At 39.3% G+C, this 25,388-nt stretch overlaps 1 protein-coding gene across 3 annotated transcripts; it reads left to right on the top strand.

Moving 5' to 3' along the window:
- Positions 1–36: 36 nt before the first annotated feature.
- Positions 37–17,972, top strand: ubtd1b (ubiquitin domain containing 1b). Of its 3 annotated transcripts, none has more exons than XM_015018167.1 (5): positions 37–756; positions 13,179–13,406; positions 13,483–13,640; positions 14,523–14,813; positions 14,937–17,972. In XM_015018167.1, exons 1-4 carry the CDS (start codon positions 684–686, stop codon positions 14,790–14,792), a joined length of 729 nt encoding a protein of 242 aa, XP_014873653.1. In that variant the 5' UTR covers positions 37–683; the 3' UTR covers positions 14,793–14,813; positions 14,937–17,972. The 3 variants fall into 3 exon arrangements, with proteins under 3 accessions (XP_014873653.1, XP_014873654.1, XP_014873652.1); XM_015018168.1 differs by having other exon boundaries at positions 14,943–17,972; XM_015018166.1 differs by having other exon boundaries at positions 38–756; positions 14,523–17,972.
- The last annotated feature ends 7,416 nt before the right edge of the window (positions 17,973–25,388 follow it).

The following is a 25,388-nucleotide window of genomic DNA, read 5'->3' on the forward strand; positions in this document are numbered from 1 at the left end:
ACATCGGTTACCTTTAAAAATGAACCCACCTGCGCGCTCGTGCGCATGCGTTCCAGAAAAGTTCGGTGGCGTTAGCTCACCGCTTCAAGTCACCTTTTACCAGCGAGAAGAGACGTTTTCGATGTTTAAAGACGTGCTGCGTTTGAGACAGCTTCTGGGGACAACAGTGCCTCTTCTCTCCGAGCTTCTGGGGGGAATCTAAACTACCTCCCTCGCACTTGTGGGACTTCCAGCAAGCGGGGAAATGATGTTGGTTAGCTGAAGTTTGTGTTTACTGATGTTGTGGTGGCTAACTAGTTAGCTCGGTTAGCTTGTTAGCGTGAAAGCTGCGCATTGCGACCCTTTCGCAACTATCTTTAATTGTCAATGTTAGCTGGAATATAAGCACATTGGTTCTTGCATTCTAAAATAACAGTTCATCTTGGGTTGTTGAAGTTTAAACATATAAACGGTTCGCTTATAAGTAGTGAAAGCGCTCAAACTGACTTTAAAAATCTGCTGCGAGCTTTGAAACGCCTTCACTGGGTATCCACATTGTGGATACGGATGAAATATCGGGGTCAGAACGTTCTACCTGCCACCTGCCTCCCTCCGTGTCGGACTTAGTTCGTCGTCCTGGTCCGCTATGACCCCCCTGTTCATCAAGTAAAAACCCCGTGGAGAGAGAGCGCAGACCTCCAACCATGGGAGGATGTGTGGGAAGATACTGGGAAGACTCGCATAACCGAGGGTCGGCCAGGAACGGTGGACGAGGAGGTGAGACTTCCTTCTTCTTCTGTTTTTTAAGTGTAGAAAATGTAAAAACGTTCGGCTCTCCTGGCTTGCGTCAGTCTGAATGGTTACATTTGCTGCTGTTGCCATGGCATATATTTATCCCCCGACATCTGTTCTGCCCTGTTTTTTTTATTTTTTATTATTATATGCCTTTGTGTAAAGAAGTAAACAGAGTAAAATGGCTTTCCTGGGACTCGGCAATAATTTGACTCGTTACCAGACCTTTGGTCTGAAACAGGTCTCCACCAGTTTACTGGACGTCATTTCCTAGCATACTATTTTAAAATGTTTTTTTTTTTTTTTTTTACTTTGCATATACTTCCCCTTCATCTCTTCACTTGACGTTTGAATTGTTGGGACTTTTCTGCACAGCATGTAACTGCTTCCCTCCTGTCACAGCTGAAAAACTCTGCATGTTGGCCTTGTGACAGTTCTGCAATGAAAGAGCACAACATTGTCTTGCAGAAGTTTACAAACCCCCCTGAGAAACTGAACATTTTGTCTTTAGTCACAATAACATTTTATTTGATAGACCCCATGACACATAGTTGAAGTGGAAGGAAGAGGTTTCTGATAATTTTTACAAAGAAAAATATGTAAAAAAAAAAAAAAAAAAGTCTGGCACTCATCAGTATCTAGCCCCACTGAGTCAGCATTTTGTAGACCAACATCTAGTCTGCACAACTAGAAATTTACATTTTTGCAAATCCATTGTTGCAAACTAACACAGGCTCCCTTTGACTTTATGGAGAGTGGATATTGATACCATTTTTAACAGATTCTTTATTGAATTTAGGTTACCATTGGTTTTAAACTATTGCAGCTCTGACTCTGTGTTTTGGACTGTTGCTCTGTTGGAAGGTGATCCCAAACTATCTAGCAGTTTTTTATTCCAGTGTTTTGTTTTCTTTTTATTTTGTTTTTTTGTATTTATCTCCATTCATTTCCCCAGTCAGTTCTGTCCCTGCCAAAGAAAAGTCTCTCCACAGCATGATACTCCCACCACCATGAATGGTGTGTTCAGAGTGTCACGCAGTGTTTGTCTGGAAACAACACGTAGTTTTGCACAAAGACCAGAAGGTCAAATTTCATCCTCTTCTGACCCATTTGCTGTGTTTGCTATATTACTTTTTTCAAACTTTACACATTATGTCTAACTCTTTTTTTTTATTATGTTAATAATAGTAATGATGATGTTCTGCTTCCTGCCTCTCTTCTGTAAAATAAGCAGATGTGACACCGGGATATAGATTTCATATCAGTCAGTGTCACTCTTTCCTGTAAGTTAAACACTGCTGAGTTCCCTCTCTTTGTTCTTCCACATAAATGTTTGGCATCCTGATCAGGGTTAGTGCTGTATTCACAGCTCAACTGAACAAACTGGAAATTGCTGCTCTACTTTAATTTCAGCCAAGTGTCGGTGATGAAGTTAAATATTTGCCTCACAAAGTGACTTGTGTCTGAGGTTTTACTTATTTTGGGCACCATACCTATAAGTTAAAACACAGTAAATACAACCAGCAACATGTCATTTGGCATAAATGACATGAAGCCGTCATCCACTGTCTGACTTTATTTGCCACCTCAGCCTGAATGAATTCCTGATGAGGCCTTCTGTACAGTGTTGGCGTTCTGATATGTATTCAGTTATTTCTGAATGGTGATGGGTTTCAGTCTGGGTTTGCTTTGGATTATTGTTCTGGTCTAAAATACTATTTCAGAAAAACGCTTCAGGTGTGGGATTTAATATATTCAGGTTTGGCTGTTGATTACATTGTTATACATACTAAAACACCAGATGAAGCAGTTCCATGTGGTCCTCTCTGAATCTTGGTCCAGCAGACACAAGGCTTACTCTGTTCTTCTAGGAGATTTAACCCCCAGTGACTCTAATTGTACCTAATGGATGTTTCTCCAGTTGTACAGACTTGGCCTCACTTAGCTGACGCATGAAGAGTGTAAGGGTGTATTCACACCGGCCTTGTTTTGTCCGCTTTAATCGAACTCTAGTTTATTTGCCTAGAAAGTCCGGTTTGTTTGGGCAGGTGTGAATGCACAATCAACTCTGATGCGGACCAAAAAACAAAAAAAAACAAACAAACTACAGTGCACGGCATTCTGGGTAAATACAACCACAAGTCACGTAAAATGGTAAAAACGGTTTGTAGTCTTTTGCTAAAGACTAAAGAGAAATCCTCCAAAAACTAAAATCTGACGCCACTCATTTTGTTTACGTTTTGTGAAGAAGGAAGTTGCGCTCAGTGTCTTCTTCAGGGGTTTAGTTGTGGTTTGCTTCAGTGGTTCTTAGTGCAGCGCCACCAAAGGTAAGGAGGAGAACAGGTTTTTCAAAGCATTTGGTTTGTTTGACACAGTGCAGTGTGAAAGAGAATCTCACCAGCTGAAAATGTAACAAATGTCGCAATTTTGGCCTCCAATTGAACAGAGTCTACTGGACTACATCTTAGGGCGTAAAAATGCCCTAAGATGTAGTTCCTGTCGTCATTCCAATTAGTTTTCCCTCTAGGTGAACTTGCTGGAATGTCAACTGCTAGGAATACTGTCAGTCATCTGGAATGCTTTCCTTTTTTTTTTTTATTAAAATGAATCTTTCTCTCAGGATTTACCCATCAACCATAACATTCTTCTGAGATTATTACTGGTGTCCATCATCTTTGAAGTTTTGTTTTTGAAAAAGCTGTAGAGTCCTACACGGAGCGTCACACCTACAGGAACGTCAAGAGTTTATTTAGGGATATCTGACTGATAAAATCAAGATTTTCCACTTTGCTTGCCCCTCCCTTTCATATGCAGAACTTGGGGAAAACTTTTATTTTTGCTTCCTCTATCTCAAAGTGAATATTTAAATACAAAAGATACTGCAGCTATTTGTGGAATACAAACATAAAAAATATTAGTGTAAAATTAAAGTAGTGTGGTTGAGGCCTTTGCTTTTGCACCCAGTTGTGCATTTGGTTTTGTTTGATCAGGACGGTTTTAAACACTTTAAAGATAAGATGGTGTGACAAGAACATTTCTAAGACTAACATGAGTTTTTTGGCCAATATTTATTTATTTATTTTATCTATGAAGGACATAATACACCTTTGTAGCCCAGGGAGAATGCAAATAATTTCTACCTTCATTTTCTCAAGGATGTCGAGTTGCCTCCAGTTTTCGAAGTAGGATTAAGTGTTTTCTTTATTTTCTTCAGCTTCATGCAAAAGTAAACCATATCCCTGCCTTCATGTCTGCATCCCAAAGTGATTCCTAGTACAGACTGCAGAGGCCAATAAGTGGCTGTTTAAAATTAAAGCTGTCTTCTGGTTTATGACTGTGGCTGGTGATAATTTCCCGCTCTGATTCATATCTACACGCCCTCCCTCTTCCTCTCTGCTCCCAGTCACTGTTTAACGAGAAAAACTGCAAGTATCATCGTGTCCTGCTGCATCACTGACTCCTGTGTCTTTTGGGACCCGCGCCGACACGGCCTTACCCAGATTCACAGGAAATTAGACACACTAAAAGCTTACTTTTGGTTTGTTTTTTAAATTATTTACGGGTCAGAGTAACGGGTTCTTGCGTTTCTGTGTGTTCTCCCCATTTCTGTTTTTTTTTTTTTTTAACTGAAAAATGTGAATCAGTTTTTGGAAGAAAAAGAGAGACATTTGTCCTCAGTCTTTTCAAACTAAAAATCACTTTACAACCCAACTTTACTTACTGCAAAATAAAACTTTACATGCTAATATCGTTTTAGAAAAGTACCAATAATGTTGAATCTCTAAGAAAATGCCCTGCATGGAATTAAATTTCTCTAAAAAAATGAAAAGATGGCTTTTTTTTTTATCACTGTATGTTGACTTAATGCTTTGTTGTTTACAGATGCCTCCTTGTTCTAAGGAATTTTCCTACTTGTTGTAGTCGTCCAGCTCTCCTTAAAAATGTAAATAGCTTACGCTCGTGGCTGGGATGTAATGTTCTAACTGTCTGCTTTTAGTGCTTTTGGACTCATTCTATAAACTGACCGTTTTCAGGAGGAACACTAAATGATCTCTTCTTATTCTTCTATGTAGTTGCAACATCAAAATATCTGGAACAAAGATATCTGGTGACTATCATAATTCTTGAGGGTTAGCTTGTACTTAAAACTCAGATGTTTTAGAAATAAAGCTGTGTAATATACTGCTAATTTACTCTTATTACAGTATCACTAAATGCACTATGGTAATTAGATTTTTTTCTTTGTCACAACTACACACATTGGGAAGAAGCAACCCTTTTTTTGGATGGAATAGCTACTTGGATAATCAAGTAGCTGGATAGATTTCTCATTCTGTTAATGTGTTCGATATGAACATCAAAATTGTATTTATTTTTATTCAATAAAAAGGCCAGTTAGCTAGCATATATGTGTTTATTAGGTATCTGGAGAGAAACCACTCGGGAACATGTAAACTGCATGCAGAAAAACCCAGGTTGGGATTTGAACTCAGGACCTTCCTAGCTGCAAGGCAACAGTAACAATGTTTTCATTATTAACTTTGTCAATGTTCAGTTAATGGCGACACAATAACCCCACAATTGCTGTTTCCATTCAATTAAGAAACGCAATGAAAATCACATGTGAATTAGTTTGTTCATTAAATAATTAAAAATCATGCCATGCCATCATCCTCCAACTACTTCCTGTTGTTTTCTTCTTCATGGTTTGCACCAGTGGCAACAGCCTGTTATTGATCATGTGACTTGTGTGATGCGAAAAAAGGTTTTCTGTTGCAGTTTTGAAATATCACTTTCGATACGGCAAAGAAACGACCTCTTCCTAGAGCCAAAACCTTTTATCCAAAAGTTTTTCAAAATGTCCATGTTTTCATTAAGCAAATTTATTTTCACAAGTTTTCTTTTTTACCTAAATGTAATTTACTAGGGCTGCTACTGATAATTTTATTTCCATTCATCTAATGATGCATCTTTGTATTAATCCAATTGTTCCCCAAAAATCTGAACTTTTTTTTGCAAACTTTCATTTTTTACATAGCATAAAATAAAAGGTTAGCCTTGTGATCCAACTTTAACCATAGCTTTTTCATATGTTGCGTTTCTGGGTACTTAAATCAACTCTCAGAAACTCACAATGCTATATTTTTCATTCAGTGTTACTGCATCTTTAATTGCTTTGCATAGAACTGTAATTATGTTTTCCACTATATTTCTATTGGAGACAGGTGTGTTTTATTTCAGGGCTGCTCGATAATAAATCTTATGATGGCAACGATACTGGTCAATATTTCAGTTTCGATCTCAGTTGTGATACGTGGCTATTTTCTTTTATATTGGTCAGCATGTATTACATTCGAGTCATTGTGGTATGAATATGGTTTTGGTGTATTTGGGCCATCATACTTTATTTTCCATTACTTTTGCTCACTTTAGGTTTGAGATGACAAACTATTCTTGTCCAGTGAATTGAATGATTTAGCAGTATAGCGCTTGGTTCAAAAGGAGGACTGATGTAGATGATCATGACCCCTGGATGGATGTGGTGTTTGAACATGTTAGCCTAAGATCTTGGAACTGGACTAAATGTTCACCTTTGCTCCAACAGAGAGTTGTCAGTACAACAAACAAGCAGTAATAGTAAGGTAAAAACAAAGTAATAAAATCATCCCATAAAACAATAAAAGTGCAGATAAATCACACTGTCAGGAAATGCCATAGTCCATGGTATTTACTTAACGTGAATAGCATGGACTAAAAGTGAGTCTTTAGGAGCACATTGAAGTTCTCCAAACTGTGAACAGATCTGACGTCGAGAGGCAAGACGATCCCCTCTACTTCTTCAAAGTCTGGATCTTTCAGAAACACAAGCAGCCCTTCAGAAGTTCTGTTTATTGCCCTGCTGACAAGCACATTGTGTGATGTGCCAACCTGTTCTGCAGGCAACTGAGATCTGATCATTCCAGATGGATTTTGGTTAATTCTCTGCAGTCTGCTTATTGACCAGAGCACGTTAATGCTGGGTCTGCACTGGGTTGTTGAGGGAAATCTAGAATTGTTTGAAAAGCAAATTCATTTGTTTGGATTGTAATAGTTTTCCAAAGCAGCGTGTGTGACATAATTGTACAGCTCCCAAATGTTTTCTTGCATTTGCGGCCAATATGAACTTACACCAGTACAAATATTATGAAACGTATGCTAATTATTTAAAAATGATGTTATCAGGGCCCCAGTTTGAGCCCAATTATCTTAAATAACAATATTATGATAAGAATGACTCCTCCTGTGATGTAACAAACTTTTATGTGGAAAACCTTCACAAACCCCAAATACTGGAAAATGACTGGGAAGGTTACTTTCACTGTTTCAGTTTTTTTTCACTCCAGGTTTCATAATAGCATCTGTAAATAATGAACAGAAATACTGGTGGGAAACAGTTGTTCATTGTTTTCCACCAGTTGTGCTACATACAGTTTCAGTTTTTAACTGTTTCAGTTAAGTTTCATTGGTCACTTTTGAATGTATGCAGTGATGGATTTATAGCTAAAAATAAAGTTCAACTAATTTTAAATTCTGTCCTGAGACAACCATGTGGTCCAGTTATGTTTTTAATCAAAGCGTCACCCGCGCATATGGTGTATGCGAGCTCAGCGTCCAGCCGTGAAAAGATGCTTGCTAACCTTGATAAGCATTACTGACTGGTCCCTTGTGGTTTAAGGTGACCGCTCTCCCAGGAGCTAACATGTTTTATTCTCCTCAGCTCATCAGTACTGCTAGCCATGTCATAAACCAGCAGACTAGTTGGGAATGAAGCAAACCAAACTCATATTGTGGTGGGATTCGAGGAAATTTCTAAATCACCTTTATGCATCAAAACATCTTGGTGGAAGAAACTCTCTGTTTTGGCAAATGGCGTTTCCGTAATGCCGACGTGAAGGTGAAAGTCTGAACCGCTTGTGTCCAGGATGTGTGGGGTCTGCAGAGATGTTTTCCTTTCCCTACAAGTCCTGGATGGAGGGAAGGTCAGCCCTGATCCTCTCTGCAGACCCAATTGTTCCTGGCAGATGAACAAACACTGGAGAGAGAATAACAGTAGCATAGAAAGATGACCAGCAGCTCTACTTGTTGAGTTTCCTCAGGAAGCACAGTTTCTGCTGGGCCTTCTTCCAAACAGTGTCTGTGTAAGGTCTCAAAAGGGTTGTTCCTAGGAACGGAGAGTGATCCAACATCGGTTCTTAGAAAAGTCTCCTGGTACTCAGGAGATACTCTTATTGGGGAACAAAACAACTTTCATTTGTTTCATCATGGTTGGATAGTCTGTATTTAAAACAAAACAACAACAAAAAAAGCACATAGATCAGGTTCAATATAGTCCTACATGCAAACGACAAACACTTAAGTAATATGAGAGCTAAACTTTACCCACTTGGAAACCACTCCAGAAACCTGGATGATTTGCCTTGGTGATGAGCTTGCACAGAGGTGTTTGACTTCACCTGGGAGTATGCACTCCTATAAAACATGTTGATGTGTTAAGCGCCTGCCGTACACCGCCGTACGGGGAGCATCACGCCGCCAGCGTTTCTACCAGCACCTGGATGAACATGCTGATACTGTTTCAGTTTTGCTTTACTAATTTTATGAGCTGACAAAAGTACAGCTGAAAGCAGTTACAGTGTTTCTGATTGCCTTAAACATAGCAGGAGATTTTTTGTTTTGTAGCAAGTTGTTGCCTTTTAGTTTGTGCTACAATAAAAAGGCCGCTCCGTGTGCGTTTAGTGTTGAGCGAGAGAATGCGCCAACATGCATTAATGACCTCAGAACAGGAGAATGTGTAAGGCTGTTTAAATGTCTGAGGCAAAACGCAACCTTAGCAGCGCGATGCTACAGCAGAGCCAGAAAATCATTTCATAACCACCTGTTGTTTTTCTCATTCTCATTTGTTTTGTGTGTTTATGGCGTGTTTGATGGAACGTAGCACCAGAGAGGCTTTTTATTTGTTTGTTCATGACTCCTTTCATTAGCGCTCATAAATATATCCCGCTTCAATGCAGCCTCCTCACATGGACCCTGCTTTTTATGAGCCCAGCAGGAGCGAAACAGCTTGATATTGCTTCATCTGTCTGTAATGCATTGCTTCATCTGTCTATTTGTGTTCAGCAGGGCTGTTCTCCAAATCACTTCCTTTTGTTTCTGCCTATTTTTCATACCCAAACACCAGACCACAGTTATTCCCGTCAACTGTGCTTCTCCCACTTGAGTCCTCTGAAGTTTCTCAGTAAGTTTGGGGGCAAGACGTTTAAGGCGAGTGGTTTCAGTTAGGAATCTTATTTAAACACAGTCAAGCTTACTGTTTTGAGGTTTTATTGTGGTTCTAAATTGAGGAACAATACAATAAAATCACAATTGCTGTCTGGGAAGGATAAATCTATCCTCCATGAAATGCAGCTTCTTTTTTTATGTTCATCGACTCAGTTGTTGTCCAACTTCCTCCTGTTTTTTAATGCATGGCCATTTGGTATTGGTCAATTTTTGCCAATACAGATATATATTTTTTTGGTCTTAAAAGTTGCTAGGTAACAGTAGGGAGACTATTAACTGCACACATGTAGATATGACCTGGTAGACAATGGCTGATTTTCAGACCTCTGTGGAGGTAGATGAGAACGATTTCACATGCATTGGCCGATCACCTGTTATGTAATGGTAGAATTAGTGCAGCCATCATTTTAATTGTGTTTTGATGCATAAAAATGTATTTCAAATCATTTGTACTTTCTTTACTTGAGCTTTAATAGATTGAACATGCTTATCTGTAGATTAAACAACACAAACTGAGTTTTGCTGAACAAATGTGCAGTTGGCAGGGTAGCTAAATCTGTCTACGTTACGGTTGGGTCCATTTAAAGACGTACTCGATTAGAGTGACTGTGATGTCTGTACTATAATAATCTCCCTTTGTCAATATTTATAGTAGAAACAGTTCATGACTGTCTTGTCAGAGAAGTTAGAGCTAATGTAATGTATGTGGATAGTTCTCCCTGACCCCAGACCTGAGCTCCATTTTCAACACAAACATGATCTGTAAAGTATCTGCTACACCGTCAGATGACCTGGGCACTGCTCTGAAGTATGAGGCTGATTCACATTAGATGACTATAAAAGAGATTTGGATCTTGTGTAAGGTTTTGTTTCAAAGCCTCTGGAAGGCCTTTCTTCTTTTTCTTCTTGTTGCTGAGTGCTCTCTCTGAGTTCTTACTAGTGGTGCACCGGTTGCAGTTTTCGAACCAGTTACTGATCTGAAAAAAGCCTGACTTGCCAATTCCTATTTTGACTCATAACAAGTTTTTTTTTTTTGTGACTGAAGTTTCTAAATATATTTTTATATAAAATTGCTGAGTTGGCATGGCAACAGTGGGGTGATTATTGTTAACAAAAGAAGACGATGGCTGATTTTTCAGACCTTTGCAGAGGTAGATAATATCAGTGACAAAGATTGGTTTGACATGCAAGTATTGGCCAATATCACCAATCTCCCAAAATTGATGTGAATTTTTTAATTACAAACCAAAATGCAATGGCATGTACACAGACATTGAGTAAACAGTTTATTTATCTACTAACCACATCAACTGTAAATGAAGAGATACACCAAACTTGACCCTTTTTTTTTTTTTACAGAGCTGAAATTAAATGGAAATCCCTTCTTTTTTTTTTCCCTTTGCGGTCAAATTTTCATATCTGCACCAATAAAGTGTATTATTCTTTGTTTGGAAGCCTCTTCCAGCTATCTAATGCAGTGCTTGTTAAAGTAGTAGATTATCCTGCCAATATTAATATATCCAGCATCTTCTGGATCTATACATTCATCAGAATGGGTGACGGTTGACATTCTGTGGGAAATGGCGGCTGTTTGTTTCAGTGGTTCCTGGAAGTAATCGTTGAAACTCTAACCGATCCAACTCTCACACTTTTATAAGAAAGTTGTTGTCAGACAGTCTAGTGGTGTTTCTATATGGTGAGTTTACCAAATGGGCAGAAAATTTTTGTATATTTGGTCAGAGGCAGTCATTCTGAAAATTGCTGGATTCTGGTGTACAAATGATTTCTCTCTTGAGGTCTCCATGCATCCTTAAAGTGTTGAATCTATGAAGGTCTTAAAATGAAGGTTTTAAAATGTCTTAAATTAATTTAAAAAGAAAGTAGACCTTTTAATATTTTAATCACCGGTCTTAAATTTTATCTTGATGGCATTAGTCTTGTGTGTGTAATTTCTAATTTTTTTCCTTGCAGGATTTTCTGTCAGGAAAAAGTTTGAGTTGCACTCAGTCATAGTCCTTGGGTTCTCTAACTCAAGACAGTTGAGGCTACCGCTAACTTACTGCTAACACATCCTTGCTAGCTATCTTGCTTTGTTGTATCCATCTTGGGCAAGTGCAAATTTCTTGCCAGTTGGCTATGAAGTTTGTAAATTTCTTTAGAAATTATAGATATAGGTCTTAAATTCCATAATAGTCTTATAAAGGTCTTAAATTTGATTTATCATATGTAGTCTAAATAGAGGCAGTGGTCTTCATGTCACACTGTTCTGATTTATATTTTACACACCAACCAGTGACTCCCATGTCTAATTGAAGCAGGTGTTGTACTTCATATTTAAGGGTACAGACATCTTTTTCTTTCTGATATTGCAGTACAAAAGCCATGTCTTTTGACAAAAATTTGAGGAACAATTTACATGTTCAGAGGAAGGTATGACTTCATTAGGAGCTTCAGTAAACAATGGGAAGCGGCAGAGTGTCCAAGTCGTGCCTGCGCTTTGTGTTGAAACCGATGGTGGACGACACAGATAGGGTTACACAAACACACACACGTAGGGTACACATCCCTCATGCATATTGCAAGCTCTGCAGCACCTGCTAATTTTAGACTGGGACGACACGTCGGTGTGTGGTGGGAGTGTTTGCTGTCTCTGACGGATCCGATTTCTCTTCCCTGCCAGGGTTTTTTTTAAAATTATTTTTATGTATTTTTATTGCTGTTAAAATGAGAATCATATTCTGTGGGTTCATATCTGTTGCACACACACCAGCCTGCGAAAAATCTGCAATCTGAACAAAAAGTTGTTTCCATGCTCTTCAAACCAAGAATCCTGTTCACCAAAGGTTCACTGAATCGTCCAGTTATCGGATATTATTCACCCTCTTACTATGTCCAACCTGGTTTAATGGAACGGTGCTTTCCTGCTTTCCTGTGCTTACGAATGTTTGAACACTAAGGCTGAAGTCTTTTTTTTTCTTTCTTTCTTTTTTTTAAATTTTTTTTTAGCCCTAAAATGCAAATACAATCAAATTGTGTTCATAGGAAACTGGGCAGAGCTCATTCAGGCTCTTTAAATATATTCTTGTTAGAAACTAATGTGGCTGAGTGGCTTGAAAAAGTATTTGTGCCTCTTTGAGGTTTTTCACATTTTGACATGCTACAACTGCAAACAACAGTTTTTATTTTACTGGGATTTGATGGAAATTAGTGTATATTTGTAGAATGTAAAGTCTAAAGTGGGAATGGATTGTAAAACTTTTTTTAGAAGTACTGTCTGTCATCAGGGAATTATAAAAAGTAGGAAACAATTGCAGGACATGGGTGTCCAACTAAATTGACAAGCAAGTAATTAAAAAAAGCATAAATCAGCCATGTGCCCCACGAGGAGGTGCCAGCATCATGCTGTAAGGATTACAAATCCATTCTATACTACTATATTTTCTAAAAAACAAAAAAAAAAAATGGTTAAATTACACACAGATATTGCAATGGATTTTATTTAGGGGCATCAGAGTACAATAGCAACAGTCCTAATTAACTAAATTCAGTTCAAAAATACTCCAGTAGCAGTCAGTTGTCCAATGAATCTGAAGAGGCCTCTGACTGAAGACTTGCTGTGTGACAATCTCATGACATGCTAACAGCTCCATATTCTGGCATTGGAGATGCTATTCCACAATAACATGTCTTTCATGACATCATCCAACTTATTGGCAAGAAATGCTAATCCACCTCATTTGCTTTTGCTATTCCTCTTTGAATTTGAGGCTCTCTGGTACTTGGGTCAAAGTTCACATATTATTTGAGGTTTTGAGATGACAATTAGCTGCTCGTAGTTGTTTAAAAAAACTTGTTGCCATGGCTACCCATCTTAACAAGTGTTGGAAAGTAAAAACAAAAAGAGCAGAAATCCTTCTAGATGCACAACATCCAAAACCAGAGGGCACAAACTGTCCAAACATGAAATGATTCAACTGCAAAGATGTAACAGAGTTCATTGAAGTTTCTTATGCGACAAAGATTTCAGCCAATGTATCCTACAGAAATATTTTTTTCTTGCTGTTAGTTTATCGTTCTCCCTCTCCCAGGACGGAACGAGCCGCTGAAAAAAGACCGTCCCAAGTGGAAGAGCGACTACCCAATGACGGAGGGACAGCTGAGGAGCAAGCGAGACGAGTTCTGGGACACGGCACCGGCGTTTGAGGGCCGGAAGGAGATCTGGGACGCCCTGAAGGCCGCCGCCGTGGCCCTGGAGTGCAATGACCACGAGCTGGCCCAGGCGATAGTGGATGGAGCCAGCATCACTCTGCCGCACGGTGAGGCCCGTCTCCATCGGGACAATTCCTCACATTTACACACTTTAGACGTTTGCTTTTTCCCTTCCTTTCACAGGGACGCTGACCGAATGTTACGACGAACTGGGTAATCGCTACCAGCTGCCAGTCTACTGCCTAGCGCCCCCTGTCAACCTCATCTCAGAATGCAGCGATGAGGACCGCAGTGACAGCCCTGAACCCCCCGTAGCATCTAAAAAAGAATTTCAACTCAAGGTAACTCCTCTCAGACCTGTACTACGATGTGTGCCTTACTAAGTTATCCTACAATTTGTGGTAGATGTGGGGGGGGAAGTGCATTTCCGTCAATTTTCTAGAAAAAGTTTGGAAATTTGAGTTTGAAAATTTGTTAGAACACTGAAATTTACTAGGTAAAAAAATTGGAAATTTGAGTTCAAAGTCAAACTTTCAACTTTTGAAACTCAGAAAATTTCCAACTAAAACTGAGAAATTTCCACTTTTTTCAAATTTCTAAGATTATTCCTAAGATTTAAAGTTTTTTTTTCTCGCAAATTTTAAACTTTTCAAAGTCAGAAATTAACTTTTTTGCTAAAAAAAATTGTGATCTAAAAATTTCTGACTTTTTGGTGGAAATTTACAAAAATTCTTTTTAAAATACACAGTCAAGAGATTGGAAATTGGAATTATGAAAATAAATTTTTTAATGGATGCATGCCAATTTCGAAAACTATTTCAATACAGTTTTTGCGCTAGAGTGGTGTGGTTGTTCAGCCATTTCAAAATTTGTGTATTTTGCAAAACTGTAATAGAAACACCTTTTCCACATCACACGAGTCACGTGATCAACAACCAGATGTTACTATTGGCAGAAAAAATAAAGAAGTCAGGCGGTGATGGCGCTGCATGTTTTTTACCGACTTGTCACATAAACTGGTTCATGTGTGATTTTGTTTCTTTAATGGAAACAACACAATTGCTAATTTGTTTTTTTTCCTCAACATTAGCGGAATATCAACAAAGTTTTACACACATTTATATTTTAAATGCAGCTTCTGTCTGTGGTAATCCATGAAGTAAAATTGGAGTAAAGTTATTAAAGATTTTTCATCTGGCCGGTTCAACCATCTGCTTTGTTAGGTACGACTGTCCACGGGGAAGGATGTGCGCCTCAACGCCAGTATGGCCGACACCATCGGGCAGCTGAAGAAGCAGCTGCAGGCCCAGGAGGACATCGACGTGTTGCAGCAGCGCTGGTTCTTCTCTGGCAAGCTGCTGACAGACAAGACGCGCCTGCAGGACACCAAGATCCAGAAGGACTTCGTCATCCAGGTCATCGTCAACGCACAGGCGTCGGGAGCCTCCAAACCGTCACCCATAACCACTTCTTCTTCGCCCAAGTCCCAGTGATTGCAGCGGGTTGGAGCAGAGGTACCGCCCGATGACCATGCTGCATTTGACAGAAAACACAATTTTGGATGCTTAAACTAAAAAGGGGAATAAAGAAGAAGTGCTGCTTACTTTTTAACATTTCTGGTTTGTGTTTATTTGGAAGAGCCGATTGCCGAGTCTGGACATCCTCACCGTCTCTGAGCCACTTTCAAACGGAAGTGGAGCTCATCGCGCTGGTGGAAACGCCGCCCTTCGCCACTGCATACACAGACTTTTCATCTGCAACGTGGAGCGCCAACAGATGTAACGCAGAGGGGTTCCTGTTGGATTAAATCACACAGACACTTAGCAGCTCTGGTGGAGCGTACAATGCAACACGTTTCTTTTACTGACAAAATACTAACTGAGCTGTTTTGCACAATTAAAGGTTCTTACTATACTTCTGCGGTAGATTGTGTGCCTTCAAGATAAAAAAAGGGTTAATATAAAGGATGAGAGACTTCCTGCTATAGGCTGAACCCTGTGTATTTTTTAGAGTCAAATCAATCATGAATTGCTGTCACTGCTGCCTTTATTATGCTGTCTTATAATGGGTGTGTATTGTGTTAATGCAGGAAAAACAATCTACGATAAAATCCAGTTTTCTGCCTTACAGGCGGCTTCATGACCACTAGAAGGAGCCACACTGCCCCTTTCTGTTCGGTTTTATTGATTTTGTGGATTTCCCCCCCTCTCTCTCTCTCCAGCTGATGATTGTGATTACTTCATATTCCCTGAAACTATAGAGGAAAATTCCCTTCACCAGCATACAAAGGACTGTACGTGGAGCAGTGAGTCAAAACTATGACCAAAACCCAGATTCAGACATTCAGAGGTTGATTTGAACGCTCCCCCTAGTGGTAGCATGTCGTATTGAAAATGGTGAAATAATGGTCCATCAATAAACAGTGGAAAGGAACGAATTGTTAGGTTTTTCTAAGCTTTTGAATGCTTTATGTAAAAATAGTGAGATGGGCTTCGTCTTCTCTCACCGCTCCAGTTGCTCACTTCTCCTGACCGTCTCATTACGGTACTTGTATCATTTCAAAGTCATTTAAATACCAGCGCTTCTAACAGGGATACTCCACCGCAAATGTCGCAGACTTGAACAAGAAGTTTTATTTTTTCCTATATGTGCAATACAACAGACCTCGCATTGTTTTCGTTTCTAAAGCAACAGAGTTGTGTGAAAGTAGAGTCCAGGCCAGCTGCGATCTGATAATCAGGACCAGCACCCCGCCTAGTGGCTGCAAATGGTTATTTTTCTACGAAATGTATTCATGTATTCTCTTCAAACAATCAGAGCACAGCCTGAAAGGCAAACCTTCGCTTATCAGTGAGTCCTGTCTGTCTTAGCTGTGAAGGAACCTCTTAGTTTCAGGGTGAGTTCATTTATTGAACCGCCATCTTTGCTGAGTTGAGCCCTGACTAGAAAGTCGGTGTTTGATCCTTTTTTTTTTCTTTTTCCCAGACGTTTATTTGTCATTGTATTTTGTCTTTTGTGAAACTTAAAGGGATTCAAAAATGATTCAAGAGCTACAAAGAACCTCAAAAAGAAACCCCTAGTTTTATGGGTCCAGTAAAGCACGCATGCAGTAACCACTTAATCTCAAAGAATTTTTAACCCGCAACTTTAAACGGCTCCCGATTTGTTCGCTCCTTTGTCTTCCAACATTTTTCTATTTAGTACTTGTAAACGAAGCATTCGGTGCCTCCCCATGGCATTTGTTTCTCTTGGTGGTCAAGAAACTTACCACATTATATCTTATTAGACTTTAAAGGAACAAGACTTTGCGTTTACCCTCTGCGTTAACCCTCTCGCGATCTTATGTTCAGGAGGAGCGCGTGCGGCTGTTCTTATTAGAAAGCGAGAAAGCGGGGCATTTGTAACAGCGCACGTGAGCTGGACTGTTGACAGGGTAAAATGCTCGCGCGGGAGGGCTAAATTGTTTTACAAACGTCCAATTACAATTACAAAATTGACACCTAGTCGATGGGAAAGCTGGGTTGAACGTTACTTTGAGCACAGAATGGCACAATGAGCAGCTGCCATTTAACCTGGAATGTTTTCCTCGGCAGCCTTAATGCAGTTCATTCGCGACCAGCCATGGTTCAAACGGTAAACACGCGTTTCGCTTTGTCGACGCTTTTAGAAAAGAAATTTAATATTTTTATGGGATATTAAAATTACAACTTAAGGTAACAAAAAACTTTTGATTTTGTTTTGTTAAAGGGTATGCTTACCTCGTTTTAAAACCTGATGGATCTGATTTTCATTATTTCTTCACATGCACTCAGTAATGTAAAGCCATGTAAGTAAAAAAAAAAAAATCCTTGCTGTATGTTGGACAAGTTTCAACTTTCCCCTTTAGCATATCCTCCAGGATGGAAGTCATATAGCCAAGGTTTGCTTCTTTTACCGTCTCATTTTTGGTCCTTCTTGGGCACTTTCTCAGTCATGTGAGCTGCTTGTAAAACATAGTACAACAAATGTGTTTATAGTTTCCAAAGCTGTGAATTTGTCCCACTTGATTGATTTTCACCTGTATTTGGTTGCTTGTTTGCAAAAAAAATTGAAAATGCTTTGCATTTGTAGCGATCATTTGTCTGAGATGTTAATTTTTCAGGAGAGGTTCACAAAATGTCACACAATTCTCCAGAGATGTTAGAGTTTCAGTCTGTCCACATTGGAAACTCGGATTATTCAGGTCAGTCTGGAGAAACGGGAGTAAAATATGTATAAGAATAACATTTTGTACACCTCGGAACAGAACACGACAAGAGTAATGTAAATGTTGTGAACATTTGTTTTTATGCTACACAAATGGACCCCCAAAACGACTATGAAATTAAATAAAAGCCATAACGTGAGATCAAGAGATTATATTCTTATATCAGCAAGGAGCTGCCACTCCATGTATTGCCTATTATTCTTGCCTTTAAGAACTTTAAATTAAGTTTTAGGTTTAGATTTTTGTTTTTCACAGCAGAACAGCCATATAAAGCACTAAAAATGTTTCTTTAAAAATGGGTTTATTTAGTCAGAGGGAAATGTTGAGGACATGATGACATTTACAAGTTATTTTATTCATTTATATGCTGATTTCATGTAAAATCATGGTTTTAAACTGTTGAATAAAGTAAAACTTGTGAAAGTAATTCTTGCATTAGTTTTTCCTTCAGTTTTTCCCCCACTGGAGACGATCTACGAATGCATCTCAATAAGTTTAAAGTAATTTCAGTAGACCACTTAAAAACATGGAACTCGCACACATTGATTTTCCAACTACCTTTTTAAGTATTAAAAATTGTTAAAATGTTCTTATTCTGAATTTGAGAAACTGAATTTTGGCTTTATATTAACTGTAAGCCATAGTAATCAGTCATTATGCAAACTGTGCTATTTTAAAACACTTTTTTGAAATTTTAGTAAATTAAGTGTTCAAACATATTCAAGTCTGAGAAATATCTGTATCTTTGTCTTTACCACAAGATGGCGGTGTGCTCCTGTGCACAGATAGGAATAAGGCTTGCTTAACAAACGGGGAACCTTCCAGTCTTGTCTTGGCAAATGTCAGTTTGTAGCATGTGACTGACATTCAAGGAAAAAATCCAGTTTATGAAGCTAGGTTCCATCTTTCTCTTCCACATTTTCTTGTTGCTCTGCAACCTGCAACACGACTACAAGAGTTGGTGTTTCACAATCATTTGACAAATGGGAGAACGAGGCCAGACAAAACACTGCTACAGCACTTTTTTTTTATCCCTACATTGCTTTTCTTGTTGACCACTCATTAATCAACCATTTTCTAAAATACATTTCAAACCACACATAGCTGCATCTTGCACTCTTTTCTGTAGCTTGGTGGGTGGGTGGGGGGAGGAGGTACAAAAATTACAAGCTTTAATTCTGTTTATTACAAAGAAGAGCTGTTAAATGCTTATCCTTCTGTATGAGCAACAGGAAACTGCTCAGTGTGTTAGCATAGCTGGTTTTTCTGTAAAAAGCCACAGAAGGTATTTTCTGATTATGTAAGAATCCTATTCTGGCATTAGCCGCACACATGGGGTGGCACATAGAGAGGAAGGTCTTAAGGCAGTTTTTCTGTCTTGGTTTCTGTAAAACAGTCAACAGAGAGTCTGTGGAGGACTGTGGCACTCTGAGTCTGGGGAAAAAAGCCCCTATTGATGGTGGGATTTCACAGGGAGAGCTGTGTGTTTTTGGTCACTCGCCCAATGGGTTTTACCCTGAATTCTGATGGACCCACGGTGACCTGACACCACAGCAGAGAGGTTTTTAATAAGAACCTGGTTACGCACCGATGTATAAGGGATTCACTAGATTTACAACAGTTATTCTTCACTTTGTTGTCTCTTGCTTTTTTTCTGTGCAAAACTGCCATGCTCGTCAGATTGTTTGGAGATCCTCCCGAAACCACAGCAATGTCAGCACTCGCTATTTAGAAGAATAAAGTACATTCCTTTACATTTTTGGCCAAGTTGAATTAAACTGTTTTCTGTGTCTGTTCTGAAAATTGTTAAACAGTAAATTTAAACAAAGAAATAGGTACTATTCCCCTCCCCTCCACCTAACAAACCCCTAAACAGTTCTCTGGAAATGTGGAAATTCCCAACCCACATGCTGCAATTCCCTCTTTTGTGGCTTCCAGTCTCACTGACCAGTAGTTTACCATTCAAACGGGTAGCCAGTAGTTATATAACATTATGTCATGGGATTCTGTAGCTGTAATCTCTGTGAAATGCACACCAACTGAGGTTAAGCCTCATTAGCTGTTAAGGCTCTGAGTCTCAGACCACCCTTATCGTCATGGGGTTTTCAGAAGTGTTTTCAAAGTAGAAATAAAAACATGTTTTGTTTCTTTGTCACTATGAACCTGGCCCAAAGACAAAAAAGTCATTACACATTAGCCTTGCACGTCAACAGCACATTTAGATATCTGACAATTAAAGTTTGTATCCCAGTAGGTAAAATTGGGTGGTGAAGGGTCAAGCTAAGACATTTGTGCTACAGATTTTTCATGCTGAAAATTTCCATGGTGTGAAGTTGACATGTGAAGACAACTAATGCCACCGCCCTCAAATGATAGAAATGTAACTTAATTTCATTGTATGCTATGCAGATGCTCTGTCTGCACCAAGGAAGAGTTACTCACCTTGAATTGATGAATGCTTGAAACAGCTACAAGTCTGACCAGATTTCTGATTTGACTAATGGGGACATTCACAGACATTTTGGAGAACATTGAAATTTCATTGACAGATGGTTGGTTAGTCAAGTCAAGTGATGACATAAAATGTGGATGGAAGGATAAAAGCGGCAGCTTTTCCAGTTGTCATGAAATGGGAATAAGTTGTTTTAGCTACGTAATTTAGCTACATCATTTAGCCACACAATTTAGCTATATGAATTAGCTACATCAGTTAGCTACACAATTTAGCTACATGAATTAGCTACATAATTTAGTAAGAGTTTAAACTGGAACAGAAATTTAACAAAAGGCTTTTAGACATTGTTCATCTAACAAATAACATTAAATTCCTTTGTTTAAAGACATATTGAACATCTCCAGCTGCTGTGCTGGTTGGTGGGCTCTGCTTCTCACTTGTTGGGTTTACAATGGAAATTTCTTTGTCATGCTGCTTAAAGCGAGAGGTTGTAAAACCTATTGTAGTTCCCACTACTGTTTAAATGCTGGGGTGAAAACAGACCCTTTTTGAATTACACCCACTTGCCACTCAGAGCCTGAGCTTACATTTTTACCAGAGCTGGCAGTGGAAACACCACAAGCTGAAATTCCCGGCTCCGATTTCTGCTGATTTTCCTGCGTCGTTGATTTCTTGTGCTATCAAAAGACTCCTGTACTTTCCAGTTTTTATTTTAAGGAAAATGTTTCCATTGGCATTGTAATATTTTACTCGACATCAGCATCACGTGTGCGTTTCCCCCCACTCCTCCCATCCCTCTCGCTTGAGGACCTCAACACTGGCAGGGGAAAGAGGGACATTGAGCATGCATGGCTGCGTTTGGTGGAATTTTAGATTGAGTTTCTCGGCAACAGTTTAACAGATCAAAACTTTGCATTTTCACAGTACATTATGGTTTTGACTTCACTCGGAACATATTTGCCTCCCTATTAATTTTCTGCAGTTGCAGTTTAGGGGTCAGTTTGCATGGAGACTCGCTTCTTTAGAAAGTGATTTCGAAACACTAATCTTATTTCTGTCAGGATGATTCTGTTGACAGTTTTTTGGGGATTTCTTTATTTATCATACCTGGAAGTCGTCCATAGGGTTGAAAAACAGCCGTTTCTTATGCAATACACACTCTGATCCGGCATAGCGGAGGACTTTAATGGGAACGGATGAAGAAAGAAAATCCCGGAGCAAAGTGCATGCATGTGTTTGTGTCTGCATAAGTGTTCCGATTATGCTGGACAATCCCTGCATTCCTGCTCCCAATGGACGTTCATCCACTTACCCAACGCTCACCTGGCTTGCACCTAAAACCTTTCCTAATGCTGCAGCCTGTGTGTGACTCACCTTATTCTCTCAGGCATAAAGCAGCAGTTTGAACCTACTCACCCAATGGCCTGATGGGCCACGTCACAGGCGAGTCTGCAGGAGAGTTTTAAAGCTGTGGCATCAGTTTGGGGCTTAGCTTGGTGGTGGGAAACACGGAGGGGTTGCTGAATGGGGCCTACCTAGCTCGGGGTTAGGTGGTTCTCTTCAGGTTATTTCTTTAAAGGGACGGAATCAAGTAAAATCAACTTTTTTTGAGCTTTACATCATGTTACAATGTTATTCCCTCATCAAAAACATACCTGGAGTGTTGCCTTGATTCTTTTGTGTATGTTTGAAAAATCCTTGAATCTCCCTGGCGACCATTCATCTGATCAAAACACCTGGATGGACCTAGTGCAGCCGTCGAGGCGAAGCGTTCTCCAAACTTCCAAGCTTCCACCTCACAGAGCAGCTCTTTCACACTCAGCTCTTTCAGACTAGCTATCAGCAATTAGCAAACACCTGGTGGATCTCCTCATCTGCTGAGCTCCTTATAGGAGCTGCTTCTCAGTGAAATGCTGCAGCAGTTTTACCATGGTAAAACTTTGTTAAAGGGTTAATAGAGGAGCCATGTTGGGATGACTTCCTGAAGGCGGAGTTTCACAAAGAGTAGGAGTTTTTAAAGAGACAGTCATATTTGGCATATACAGCATTTTTATAAAAACTGAAGTTAACATAGTTGCTTGATTGTGCAATAAAATGACACCATGTGGCTAGAAAACACATTGTACCCTTTAGATGTTCTTTAACGAGACGCAAACTGATCACAACAAGATCAAATGAATGGCATAACTCTCAAACTAAATAAATGTCATAAGTACAAGGAAACAAACAAGAAGTCAAAATGACAATGAAGATTTTAGATTTTAAGAGAATATCTTAGAAAGAGAGAAAAAAATCAGATTACCACTTAAAGGTAGGAGCTACACTAATGAAGTGCTTTAATAGCCGCCTCCATCATGCATTGTTGTTCCATAACCTTTCATCTTTTTATTATTGTTAGTTTGTCTTTGGGATGTTTCAGGCGTTCTTTCATCTCTGTTCCTTTGTTCTTCCTGTAAATCATTTTCAATGCAGAGAAATCCACTCCTTGTGTCGGATAAAGTTTAAGATTTATTTAGTAACTTACAAAGGTTTAAACGGGTTGGCACTTTTTTTATTTTTTTACTTTCAGGATCTTCTGAAACTACTCTCTGGGTCCAGAACTTTGAGATGTTCCTCAGACTTGACTTTAGAGCGAAGGAGATCGGGGTTTCTCTGTCGTTTCTCCAATTCTTCGGAATACGTTACCATTCCAGATTAGATCCGCCCACAGTCTGGGTCACTTTAAATAGTTTCTTAAAAACATATTTGCATTCGTTGGCATTCAGTTGAGGTCTGATGCTGTAACGTTTCTGTTGTGATGTTTTAGTTTTACTCTCTTTTCGTCCTTTTACTCTATTCTGACTTTCTGCTTTTTTTTTTCATACGTCCTTGTTCAATCTGTTCTCCCTCCAACCAAATACATGACAAAACTAGCTCCTTTCCTGCCCCCCCCCCCGGCCACAAACGTTGTTTAACTGAGCCAACTAAAACGACACAGAACCACTCTGTCCTCCACCTTCAAGACCAACAGATTCATTAATTAACCTGTTGCCAAAGTAACCAGTTCCTCATTTCCCCTTCATGCATCTGCAGAACTCCTTTTTCTATAGTTTCCCGGTCAGCAGTCTGTCTCAGAGCTGTGGTACAGCTCAGGGATTCTCCTCGATGCAGACAGGATATGAGTCACTGATATGAACGCCATCGAAGCCAGTTGATCCCAGACTAAAGGAAGCAGGTAAGACGGAGGTCACCTGGAGGTCAAACACACAGACATGTGAACTGGGCTGATTCCGGAGCAGCTGCCTTTGCTTTAGTTAGACTGGTAGGTCCCTTTTTTTCCACTGTTGATAAAAGAATTGTAGACACTAAAAGTTTATATAATCTATGTTATGGATGGGTTGTCAGTCAGACACAATCTAAACTTTGCACCAGAGATAGGAAAGCTGCCCAGGGTTAACCTTCTTCTTCTGGCCCACCAAAATAAATGCAAATCTTTTAAAAAGAAATAAACATCCTGTGAAAATTAATAGCCTTTTCATTTATCAGAATTATTACAAAGTGAACAAAGATTTATGTATTTGTTGCCTTGATGTTTGGTTTATGAAAACCTTTTTTACCAGAGTAAGTGCTTTTAAATATAAAAACCCTTTGTCTTTTTTTGTTGTTGTTTTTTTTTTAAATGAAGTTTCCACTAAGCAAATTGATTTTCGTCGTTCCAATATGCGCAATTTTATTACCAATAAAAATGTCGCTACTGAAAACCAAAACTTAACTACCTCTCTGTTTGGGCACCCAATAAGAAATGTCAATAGAGTTAGCACCCTCCACATGTGTAGTTAGCTGTGGGACAGATATATTACCCGGTCCATCCAGTCATTTATTATTCATCCCCTCTTGTTCTTGCAGGTTCACCAGAGCCTCGTTTCCACTCAGCGGTGGAAACGTCACGGGTCACTGGAGTTCGGTAAGCTTTTTTATGGTTGTGCAGATTCAGGAAATTACTTCCACCACCAGTTGGAATCTCACTTGGAAGCCAGGGCTAAACCCAAACACCCAACGTTGTGTCATACCAGCACAACAACAAACGCATTAGTATGTCCCGTGTTTGTTGCAGGCAGTGACTGTGTTGTGTGACCCCAATACCTTCACCCTGACCGTATCACCATCCTAAAGACCTGCAACTGAAGGAGGTTTCTCTCTTTAGAACAAAAAGTGTGTGGTTGTGTGTTGGGATCAGTTGTGCTGTTTTGTTTCTCTCACTTCACAGTCAGAGGCCTGAACAGCTTTCAAAGCTAAAAAAGTTACAATGGGGTTTACTGGAGGCTGTCTGAGCTAAACTAGACTGATCTAGTCAAACTTTGGCATCTATCCACAACTGCACATTTCAAACGGCGACAACAAAAGGATGAAATTGGTCAAATTTAACAGAATGTTTAGGGCTGGCAAAACAAAAAACAAAACAAAAAAAAACAACAAAAAAAAACAAATGAGCAATAGCCAACATGGAAGAAGACCGACAGACCCCAAGAGAGATGAGGAAGTGGAGGCAGAGATGGGGAGGGGAGTCTGTGCCACACAAGTTGCCCCGAGGCCTGAGTGGTCACACTGGTTTGGCAGAAAGGAGGAGGAAGAGTGTGGAAGAGGAGGAGGGGTTGGTGAGTGGGGAGAGGGGTAGTAAGGGGGGCACTGAGGGCAGTTCTTGGTGCCACGTTTGCATCAGAGAACTGTAATTCCTTTCACCCTAGACTGGAAAAGAAGTGGCATGGCAGCTGCAGCAAGAATTATCTGAACAGATGACATAAGGGAAGGGTGAACAAAGGAAGATCTGAAAAGATTAGGTCGATGTAGAACTGCAAAATGATGTACTGAAATTTTCAAAAATAAATTAAAATGGACAGTGAAACACAACGTTTCTATGGCTTTCTTTAAAAAAGAAGACTTATTTCCTTTAAACTTTTATCTGTGAATGACTAAGTAGTAGAAGTGATAGATTCAAGAAACAAAATGGTGCAGAATCTCAAAATATTATGCAAAAGGAGAAAATTATTTATGTTTTTATGTAAAAATTTTTTTTATAAAACATTCCATATCAGAAATTATTGAAACCTTTTGCTGTGAGTAATGAATTACATGTGCTACTAGTACAAGGGTTGTGCAACTTCTGGCAGTGATTGGATCACAAGTCTATTTGAAATAAGAAAAATATTGTTGCAGGTTTGTATTACTTAGTGTGCTCACTTAAAACAGCATTTAATTCAAACATCCCATTTGTTTTTAATCTTGCATCTGGAACACGGTAAAGTTGGAAGTGATGTCACTCCGGTCTAAATCTGACTTCACTCTAACATGTTTGAGTGAATTCTCTGGACTCACAGTCACCAAGTGGAAATCAGTCTTTTTAACACATTC

Source organism: Poecilia latipinna, unplaced genomic scaffold (assembly GCF_001443285.1).
Source record: "Poecilia latipinna isolate Pla-1442-1.1 unplaced genomic scaffold, P_latipinna-1.0 Scaffold2240, whole genome shotgun sequence".
Taxonomy (NCBI): Eukaryota; Metazoa; Chordata; class Actinopteri; order Cyprinodontiformes; family Poeciliidae; genus Poecilia; species Poecilia latipinna.